This window comes from Myotis yumanensis, unplaced genomic scaffold (assembly GCF_028538775.1).
Source record: "Myotis yumanensis isolate MYYU_CA2020_CCGP unplaced genomic scaffold, mMyoYum1.0.hap1 SCAF_1, whole genome shotgun sequence".
Lineage (NCBI taxonomy): Eukaryota > Metazoa > Chordata > Mammalia > Chiroptera > Vespertilionidae > Myotis > Myotis yumanensis.
In genome coordinates, this window is record NW_027223752.1 from 54,069,342 (window position 1) to 54,080,855 (window position 11,514).

Genomic DNA, 11,514 nt, shown 5'->3' on the forward strand with positions numbered 1-11,514 from the left:
TTCACAATATTTTCAAAATATTCAAAATATTCACAATCTAAGAAGCAGTTTTGGCAGGCTTGACAAATCATTTATTTTTTATGCTTAAAATTTTATATTACATCCATTAGACTAGACCAAAAACAATGTTTATTTGTACTGTGTATTGTACTTAGCTGCAATAGCAGTGTGTTAATTCATTTTAAAATTGTGTATCAACACTGGGCAATGGAAATGTTAAGTTTTTGTTTTTTGTTTGGTAATACTTAATATTTGTTTGATTAGGCATTTTGTGGGAATAGTACTGTATACATTATTAATACACTAGAGGCCTGATGCATGGAATTCATGCAAGAGTAGGCCTTCCTTCCCCTGGCTGCCGGCACCAGCTTCCCTCTGGTCTAATTAGCATATTATGCTTTTATTATTATAGATTAAACTTTTGGTTTTTCTTCAAGTAAATTGAAAAATCATGATAATTTTAAATCCAGTCTCTCTTAGAGCTTTTCAGAAGACAATCAGAAAAATAACATTCCTGACCAGGACAATGATATAGTCTCCTTGTAGTAGACTCTAACAGAAATTTCTTTGATTCAGGTGGTTGTCAATATTTTGATCTGTTTGATTTTTAATGTTGTACATAAAATAGCATTGCTTCCAAAGTCAGCATTTAAAAATAACTCAATTTTTATTAAGCTGAATTTTTATTAAGCTAAAGTTATGCTTATTCATTGTAGATAATATAGATCAGGAGTCAACATAATTTCCTTAAAGGGCCAGTACTAAGAATTTAGGCTTCAAAAGCCATCTCATGTTTCCGGTCTATATTCAACTCTGCCCTTGTAGTGGGAAAACAGCCAGGAACAATAGGTAATGAACAGGGTGGTTGTGGCTGTGTTCCAGTAAAATTTATTTACTAAAACAGGCCATGGACTGGATTTGGCTTAGAGGCCATAGTTTGCCCACTCCGGATATAGACAATAATTAAGAAAATGAAAATAACTAAAGCTGCGGTTTGCCTTGGACAGAGCTGGTTTGTACTTTTTGTCCCAATGTAACTATTAGTGGCTATCCCTTTCATTCTGAAAAATGTCCTGATTTCAATGATAACCAGTAAAAATAACCTTTAGCAGCAGTCCCTTCCTCCAGAAATACTAGCTGGTATATCAGATTTTTGTAGTATATGTATTTTATAAAAACTATGTGTAAAAAAACCACACCATATACATTTAATTAACCTAGGTTTTTCACCTAAAAGTATATATTGTGATCATCTTGCCAAACCATTAAATATTCTGTGACAACGTGATATTTAATGAGTATATAATATGGTATTTATGGATATACTATAACTTATTCAAATGCTGCCTATTTGACATTTGATTTTCTCTTTCCCAATATTGTATTATTATGAACACATCTTTGCAGCTAAGTATTTTTTCTATAATTATTTCTTTCAGATAAATTGTTATCAGTGGGATTGTTGATTTAAAAGTTGTGAAGACTTTTGATGCTATTTCTATTTATTGCCAAGTTATTTTATCAGAAAGGCTGTGTCAGTTTTTTTACATACAACTAATAGTACCTGGGGGTATCCTTTCTCCTATGTTTTGCAAGACGAGATGTTATTTAAATGTTTTTGTTTTTGCTAATTTAATGGGTAGAAAATAATGAGTATGAATATTTTAAAACATTCATCCTTCCATTTGTATTTTATATTCTGTGAATTGCTTATTCATATCCTTTACTCGTTTTTCATTATGTTAGTCTTTTTCTTACTGAATTTAAAAAGCATTATATAAATTAATGATATTGGCCCCTTTTACCCAATATATCATTAACATTTTAATGAGTTTTTCAATACATAGGACTTTTAATTTTTCTATATTGAAATTCATCCAAAATTTTGTCTTGATATTTTTTTATCAGTTATTAGAAACAAAATATGAGTTCTCCTGACCTAAATTTATTAGCCTGCAGTTCCACTAGTTGGTCCTAACTCCTACATAATATTTTATTTTAGTAATCTTCATTAGGAAATTGTTCTCTGAGCAGACTTTTTTTTTTAAAACCATCTGTCTTAGTCTGTTTGGACTGCTATTCCCAAAATACCAGAGACAGGTGGCTTAACCAACAGATTGTTATTTCTCACAGTTCTGGAGGCTGGGAGGTCCAAGATCACGGTGCTGTCTGTGTCTGGTGAGGGCCCACTTCCTGATTCCTAGATGATTGTTCCCACTCTGTCCTCATGTGGCAGAAGGTGCAAGGGCGTTTTCTCAGGCCTCTTTGATAAGGGCACTAATTCCATTCATGGGGGCTTTACCCTCATGACCTGATCATCTTGGAATTCTCTCTACCTCAGAGATTGTGGTTGTCCCGATAGGAAGTGATGAGGGACAAAACTAAAAGAATGAGGATGGATACAGAGGGGCAACCTGACGGGACCAGGGCTTGGTGACTGAGTGAACGTGGAGGAGAAGGGAATGCAAGATAACTTTGTGGTTTGGGGCTTGAATAGCAGGAGCGTTGGTATTACCATTTACAGTAATTTGAGTGAAACGACGATTTTAAAAATTTTGTTTGAATTGACTGACTTCGATGTGGCTTTGAGATGTCAAAGTATAGATGCCTCAGTAGCAGAGACACAGATATAGACCCTTGATGTTTGGATAAAGATTTGGAGTTGAGATCTTGGACCCTGAGGTGTTAAATAGAAGACGACCAAGATTTGAGCTGTGGTAAACACAGAGAAGGAAAATGAAGGAGGTTTAAGGTGGAAGAAGAACAATAATATTATTGGTGTGATAAAGAGAAGGGAGAAATTTGAGAGGGTTGGAATGGTGAACTGCATTTGACACAGTGATTTGTAATGGGTATCTTTGAGTTTTAACTCCATCATCTGATCTCTACTAGGGCAGGAGGAAGGGGATGTGGAACCCAGTTCCTAGAGACTGGAATGTGTGGGGGTATTGGAGGTTGTCCTAGTGATTGGAGGGCATTTAGTAATTTCAAGCCCAAAATTTTACTATCACCTCTGCTGAGAATTGTGGTGCCCCGGGTCTATTTTGGTTCCCACACGCCATTGGTCATCAAGTTCATAGGACTGTCTACCTTATAAATATCTAGAATTGAGCTCCCCCCGCCCCCCTTCTCACAGCCACTGCTTTAATTGAGGCTCTCACTGTTTCCTGATTGGACTATTAAAATAACTTCATACCTTGATTATATACCCCACCTCTCCTCCATGACCACTAGAGCTGACTCTGAAGTAAGGAATTATATCATGTCACTTCCCATTGCCTGTAGGTTAAAGTCAAAATTTCTTAAAATGGAAAAACAATCCCCTCCAGATCTGTCACTAAGCAAATTCTCTCACCTCTGTATATCTCTGGTGCTCTAGCTAGCCCCCCACATCCCTCGGATAAACCTCCCTTTTTTGTAGCGCTGTGTATGTCAGTGCCCAGGTCCCTTTGTCTGGGCTTGAATTTCCCTTTCCCACCTAGAAACCTCTTTCCTTTGAGAATCAGCTCTTAACGCCACCTGCTTTACCAGCACAATCAGGCCTCCTCTCTGTGCTTCAGAATTTTTCTGCACACTCTGCTATCGCATTCACCTGTTTTATTTACATGTTTGTTTCCCCTCTAGCCTCCTGAGTACCTCTCAAGCAGAAACCCTATCCTTTTTGTTTCTCGGCACCCTAGCTACTGTAGAATTAACAGTTCTACTTTCCTAGTTTTGCTTTCTGTTAGAGACCCTTTAGAGCCAAGTGTAGTTATATTGGTAATTAATCTGAATCACACACTGGGAAATCAATGTGTATACACTTTAACAATTGTTATTTTTTTATTGCAATTGAGTAAAATGGGATACTTACTCTGTGATATAGTACATTAGTGTTAAAGTATTCAAACCTGATATTTATTAGGAGGCCCAACATGAATCTTTGCTGACATTTGAGGTTTGTGACATTTCCTGCACATTCTTTCTTGACTGGAAGGCATAAATGATTGACAGTAAAGAGCAATTAATAATTTTCCAAGTAAGACATTTTCAGGAGCTTCTGCCTTTATTGCTTGCCAGATGAGAGTACAACCTGTTTCTATGTGTTTAAAAGATGATTTCAGTTTTTTGCTCAGTTTTAAAAAAATGACACTTTTGTAAATTTTGCAAGATTAGCAGAAGCAAAATTTTTGAAAGTCTGCTTTGTTAATTGGTAGGTGCCATATTTGCTCTTTATCTACTTTTTATGTGAAGCATACTATTTTTAATGCCAAGTTATATTGTTTACTGAGTACTACCTGTTCCATCCAGCAGAGTAAAATATTAGCAATAATCATTAACAATCTTTATCATTATCTTATATTTTTGTTTCCTTTTGCAAAATAGGCGAGTGGTGTGTATAAAGGAGGTTGAAATTCTTGGCCTTATGTGCATAGACTGGCAGTGTCTATTTGAAGATTTTGTATTTCCTCCTAGTGTCAATGGAAACATCCTAAACATTTCAGTTAAGGTAAGAAAACTTGAGTCACATTTTTAGAGCCAAGAATTTGTTAAATGAGTGGAAACTAATGTTTTTGACTCTTTTTTTAAAGTTAACTACACAAAATATTTGAAGGATTGTTATTGGCTGAAATGTAAGAAAAGGTGTAATTGATTTATTGGTATACTGTACTTTATTTTCTGGCAATCCTTGATTGTGTGGAGTGAAATATCAATTCTACTGATAATTCTAGGATGCTGATACTTTCTCTTTGGGGAGAATGAAGCATTAGTAAATAAAAGGTCTTTTTAATTTCATATGAATATCTGTTTTGCTCTAATCTCAGGTACTTCTGAAAAGATTCCATTTTTTAGGCATTTAGGAGGTTATTATAAATATAATGTCTAAAACACCCGTGTTTTATGATATTTGGCATTTTTAGAATGCTAAACAATTGAAGTATATAATAATACTTTCAAGTATTTCCTCCCCATCATTTTCTAAGGAATAACTTTAATTATATAGCAGGTAATTAGCAAAAGTGATAGCTCATCTTTTGCTTATTTCTCAGACTCACTTTACTTTGATATATATATGTATATATATATTTATATATGATGTATTATAAATTTATTTTAACCTCTTTACAAGAAATTAAAAATTGTCACTCCAAAAACGGTGTTTTTTCCTGAACAGTAACGATGTTATCTCTATTACTGAATCTATCTGAAAAACATGTATCATAAAATTTAATAGTTAGAGATGCAAGTACTATTATTTTTTAATTTATGTTTTCTTTCATAGAAGTTTACAAATGAAAGAAACTACCATGAAACTATAGTATTTTGTATTCCCGCCTTCCCTCCTTGTAGAGTGTCAAAATGTAGAGTGCCTTAGTAAATGAGACATAGTTTTTAAGCTAGGAAAGAATGTGTCACTTTGCAGATATATTACAGTTTCCTTGTTTATCACTTCTCTTTCACATCAGTGGTGAGAATTGACCCAATGTATTTTGCATTATATAAGAATTTTATCTATCAGCCAAGGAAATGAAGGAAGGGTTTTTTGATTTGTCAGATGTGATGGTAAATATCATAGCTTGCAAAAAGTCATTATTTTATACAGATAGCTGCATACTCCTCCAATTTCATAAATTCTAACAACTCACAGATGGAACCACTGTTCTTGTACCAAAATGACTTATTTTTTATTCTACCTGACTATGTGTATTTTATATGATTATAAAATAGAATTGACATTTAAGCATCCAATTAAAGGTTATGAATGTTTTCTTCTTCTCCAAAATAATCTTTTCTGTCATTCTTTCTTTTGAAATAGGATCAGAGTATGTTCCACAAAAAAGATAGTGCCAATCAATCCTGTCTCCGGAAAATTTACCTGCTGGATACCACCACAGCAGAGGTAAACAACTTATTTCAAAGAACATCCCCTCAGTTTTTTAGCTGAAAGGTATTTTAAAAATAGGTTATAGTTACCAATACCCATTATTTCTCCCAAAAGATCTCCCAGTTATGTTTGGATGGATATATGAGCTTAAAATAATATACTGGGCTCAGTATGCCAGAAGAGTCTTATTTTGCGTTACACGTGTGGTATATTCTTGTCCTTGGCTCTTGGGCCTGTGTGGAAAGCTCCAGCTCTTGCGTTTGTACCTTTCTCTTCCACCAAATTAGCCTGTACTTCTTTACCATTTATAATAAATACTTTATTTTGCAGAGAGCATGTCATGCCATTGAGGATGCACAGTCCATGAGACACCAGCAAAACTTGAGGAAGCAGTCATCACTGAAACTTCTCAGGCCCTAAGTACCTTGTAATCACAGATCCTAGGGCTGCTCCTGGGAGAAAATCAGTCATGTCTGTGAACCACCCTTCTTTATCTTACCAAAGAGAACATTTTAAGCAATCCTTTAGTTGTAGATTTTTTTTTTCTAGAATAGCTGGATACTTGGTTTTCCATGTTTTTTTCCTTTGGTTTTGACTCTAATTTTGTAGCCATGTGTATGTTAATAATTCGCTCTACAGTGCCACCAAATGGGTCAGACCCTTAAAGAAATATCACTTCCAACTGAGTGAAATTTCCATTAATGTTAATATTGTGAATCAAATGATAGTAGACTTGTTTTTAATTAAAGCCTTTACTTGAGAATAAGAAAGGAGCTCAGATTCAAATTGTTATTTGAGAGGTTTTGGACAAACCTTTGGACAAATATTGGATACTTTGTTCAGTAACTGAACTAACATTTTTGGTAAATGCCGCAATTGACTGAAGAGAAGCCACTAAAGGGAGACATGATGGTTCCTTTTTTTTTTTCTCTCATGAAAAACATTGTTCTCCTAATAAAAATGTTTTGTTTTGGTGCTTATTTTCCCTCCTTGCATTATAATATAAAGACATGAAAAATCAAAACTTAAAATATCAATGCTCTGCTCTCTATAATGGACCATTTACAAAATTTTGGAAATTATTTACATGTCCTTTCAAGATGAATTTATATGGCACAACTATAATTTGCTGATACATGAAACTATTGCACTTTAAGTTTTAAAGATTTAGAAGTATGAAAAGTTTCATAGTTTTATATCTCCAGAAATTGTTTTTCATAAGTTGAAAGATTTTTAAGGCCATTATAAATGAATAGTTATAATTCATGCCTAGAAATTTATTTTAAATACTTACTAGGAAGAATGAAAAACCTCTAGTTGCTTTATGTATAAGCAAAATAAGGCATATATAACAACCCTGGAAAATAATTGGTAGATATGTGTTTTGAGGGAGCAGGCCTATGAGGATCGATTCAGTATACAGTATTTTTTTGTTCTTTCTGCATCTTGCTTATGCTGATTAAAGATATACTGCCTACTAAAGCTTTTTTAAAATTCTCAAAAGTACTTAATTTCCTTGGATGAATCTTTAAATTTGCTCATGGTTTTTAACATGGCATTTATTTCAAATCACTGAATTGATGATGAAATGAAGATATGAACACACTTGGTTTGTTCTGTTTTTGTTGGCATGTGGTAATGTTTTTACTATCTTTATTCATGTTTTTTTAAAAACTGGCCTTAAAACGCTAAACAATTTTTTCTAATTATTATTTACTGCAGATTCCAAAAAAGAGGATGTAATAACTGATTCCCTAAATATTTGACCCTTGATACAGTATGGTGATCTCTGCTGTCTTTTCAACATCTTTCTTTTTTTCTGTGAAGAAAAGTATCATTTATAAAACTTCTAGGATTAAACAGAATTCATCAGTAGTTAATTGCAGTTTATGAAAAGGAGCGTTACAAACAGAATTTCATAGCAGGTGTGCTGTATTTTGTGTTTTACAACTGACTTAATCAGGAATCTGATATATCTATTTTTCATATGAACCATAGTTATTGATAATGCCCTAAATATTTAAGAAATTTTATTGTACTAATGGCATGTACAAAACATTGAACTAAGGAAAAATTATGAATTCCTCATCTCAAGGTGGCTTAAAAATAAATTTTCAAATATTGGTAACATTTTAATTTGGTTAATCCCCTGGGACAGAAATAATTTATTAGTAAGGTATAATAATGTCTTTTGTGTTTTTAAAATGCTTTGAGAGTTTATTATTTGCATATGAACTACTGAGAGAAATAAAACATTTGGTACATTCTTTACAAGTGTGAGTTAGTGTTAAATATTCAAGTAACATTTTACGTTTCCCCTTTCCTCTTCCAATCCTATGATAGTGAGAAGTTCGATTAATAATGATGGAGGGCTCTGACAGCTGTCAGTCTGTTTTTTTGTATCTACTAGTCTGTTTCTATTTTGTTTGTTTATTTTGTTCATTAGATTCCCCATATAAGTGAAATCATATGGTATTTGTCTTTCTCTGACTGAGGAGGGGAGGGAGATCGGGGAGTCGGTGGGGGGAGGTAGAAAAGGGTAAAGAGGGGATAAGTGGTAAGAAAGAGACTTGACTTTGGACGGTGAACACGCAATACAATAAACAGATGATGTATTATAGAAGTATACACTTGAAACCTGTAAAAAAATTTATTAGCCAATGAAACCCCAATAAATTCAATGGAAAAAGAAAAAAAAATAGTTATGGAGGGCTTTGTAAGACACTAGTCAGGGAAAGGTTTTCCTGAGGGCACTGTGCCCTTTACCACATTGGATATCTGTGCACAGAGCTTCAATACTGGAAGACTACAGAGAACGCATTTCACCGGGGGCTCAGCTGCCCCACTTTGGAATCGCAGCTGGGTTTGCAGTGAGGCCATGCCTTTTATGGTGTCTGTCAGACACTGACCGTGAATGACAAGGAGGCGCATTCCTGGGAGACCCAGAGGTCCTCTGACTGCGGACTTTGGCTTGAAGACTCTTAAGCCTTGTAGAAGCTTTCTTCTACTGCATGGCAGGGTGGGAGGCCACCACCCAATTTGTCTTTCTGTCTCTGTCTTTTTGGTCCCATCTCCCGCCTCCTTCCTCCACTGGGAGATTAGTGCACAGATTTCCTTACATGTGTTTCATGGTATAGTATTGCTTTCATTCTGAATTATGTATGAGGAAAACACTGTCATCTTTTTGATGCTTTGGGTCTCTTAAGTGTGTTGATATAGTGCTGCCTGTATCTATTTTTTTTTTTTTTAATGTTTTCATTGATTTTCAGAGAGAGAGAAAGAGAGAAAGATACAGTGGTAGAAACATCAATGAGAGAGAAATACCAATCAGCTGCCTCCTGCACACTCCCTACTGGAGATCAAGCCCACAACCACACCAGCCAGGCCTGTATCTATATTTTTAACAGCACCCCACATGTGTTTCTAAGGTACAGCCAGGACTAAAAATCAATGTTCTGGACTTAAAATAATCTCTTGAAGAGCTACAAATATAAATGCCAGTTAAAGTACAGGATTGCAGTCACTGTCCAAGCTAGAAGAACTCTTTTTATTGGGGAGGACACGAAAGAGTCTTAATTTACAACCATGTCAGAATCATCTGTCCTCAAGGGATAAGCCCTTTTGGCTGAGAATCCCTGCCAGACTGTCCACTAATGCTGATGAGAGTGGGCTCTGTGCTGCGTTGGCTCTGAAAGGAGTGGAAAGCCCCTTCAGCAGAGGGAGCACGTTCCTCGGTAATGGTGCCTGCAGTGTAAGAATTTCGGCCTATTCTTGAAAGTTTCTTCAGCTACAGGTTGCACCATTCAAGTACTCTACAATGTGGGTCTCTTTGAACTGGAAAAGCCGTCAGAAAGGCTTTTTGTTTGTATTTGTACATGTACAGACCCACAGGCCCTTACCAAAATTCAAATAGCTCTGGAAACCAAAAGGCTTTTCCTAACTTTGAAACTAAAGACACCTGACAGCAAATTTTTTTAAAAAATTTTTATTTCAGAGAGAAAAGGAGGAGAGAGATAGAAACATCAATGATGAGAAAGACTTATTGATTGGCTACCTGCTGCATGTCCCCTACTGGGGATCGAGCCCACAACCCGGGCATGTGCCCTTGACCTGGAATCGAACCCGGGACCCTTCAGTCCCCAGGCTGAGGCTCTATCTACTGAGCAAAACCAGCTTTGGCTTGACAGCAAAATTTTAAACGGAACTGACAAGAGGCTAATTGTGGTCTTTATTCTATTTGGTGTAAATGAGTTTGGCTGTAGCAGAATTAATATATGTGATTATGGGGTGCTGCTTCAGGCTTCACTGGAAGTGTACAAGCTATGTGGCATAGGACGTATATTGCTCTCCTAAAAATTGAAAGGATCATACTCTGAAACACATCTGGGCCCAAGAGTTTCAGGTAAGAGATTATAGGTCTGTATCCACTCAAAATGATCAGTTCATTCAAGTTGCTTCCCAAGTTTTAGGAGAATTATAAACAAAGGAGAAACCCTGAGGGACTCTGCTAATGTTCCATTTTACAGTATGCTGGTAAATTATTTTGATAAAGTGTTCAAAGTAATTGATGCCGACTTATAGGAAACAAATGCCATATGATAGTGCATCATAAAGATTTATGGAAACGAGAAAAAAATGAAAAACAAGAATATAGTCATGATTTCTATCCCTCTTGTATACTAATTAAGTAAATATCTGATAAAGGTTTTTAGAATTGGCCTCTAAAGTAATTAGAGTAACAATGAAAAAGCCATCATGATCCTCTAGGTTGAGAGTATCCACTGAAATAACAGTGGACACTTTACAAAGAGGATTTAGTTCTGTAGTATTCCTTTTAACTTGAAGAACAGTCACATGACTTCCCCGGAGATTGACTATAAAGCTAAGTTTCCCAGTTGGTGTTTAAATTCTGTGATAAATAATTTTCATCAAAAATAGATTTCAGATATTAGTCTTTGGGTGTTACTGTTTTTGTAGAAAATGTCTATAACTCCAGTTTTTCTCTGACAAACCAGTTTCCTCGCTTATCATCTTCATTTAAGCCTTCTTTCTTTATTCATAATTTTCTCTATCTTTTCTTTTTATGGTACTTCTCTCTTTTTAAATTCTCTGTATTAAGTAGATATCATGCCAGCGATTGGCAAATTACAGCCCATGAGTCAAATAATTAATTCATGTAAATAAAACTTTATTGGAACATAGCCACACTCATTCATTTGCATTTGTCATGGTTGTTCCTGCACTCTAATGGCAGAGTTGGGTAGCTGTGACAGAGACAACATGGCCAACAAAATCTAAAATATTTACTATCTGACCCTTTACAGAAAAAGTTAACAACGAATGAATCTAATACATGGGACAGAAACAAGACACTATATGGTTTACCAAGAACCTTTGGCAGTGATGGCGAACCTATGACACGCGTGTCAGAGGTGACATGCGAACTCATTTTTTTGGTTGATTTTTCTTTGTTAAATGGTATTTAAATATATAAAATAAATATAAAAAATATAAGTCTTTGTTTGACTATGGTTGCAAATATCAAAAAATTTCTATATGTGACACGGCACCAGAGTTAAGTTAGGGTTTTTCAAAATGCTGACACGCCAAGCTCAAAAGGTTCGCCATCACTGACCTATGGTGAGGTA

At 35.1% G+C, this 11,514-nt stretch overlaps 1 protein-coding gene across 1 annotated transcript in view; it reads left to right on the forward strand.

Annotated features, from left to right (window-relative positions):
* Nucleotides 1-8,140, forward strand: part of VPS13C (vacuolar protein sorting 13 homolog C) — a 183,367-nt gene extending 175,227 nt beyond the window's left edge. The window contains exons 83-85 of the mRNA XM_070421598.1: nt 4,366-4,489; nt 5,798-5,881; nt 6,197-8,140. Of these exons, the coding sequence (XP_070277699.1) occupies nt 4,366-4,489; nt 5,798-5,881; nt 6,197-6,286 (298 nt within the window). The 3' untranslated portion in view covers nt 6,287-8,140. The remainder of the gene's footprint in view (nt 1-4,365; nt 4,490-5,797; nt 5,882-6,196) is intronic.
* The last annotated feature ends 3,374 nt before the right edge of the window (nt 8,141-11,514 follow it).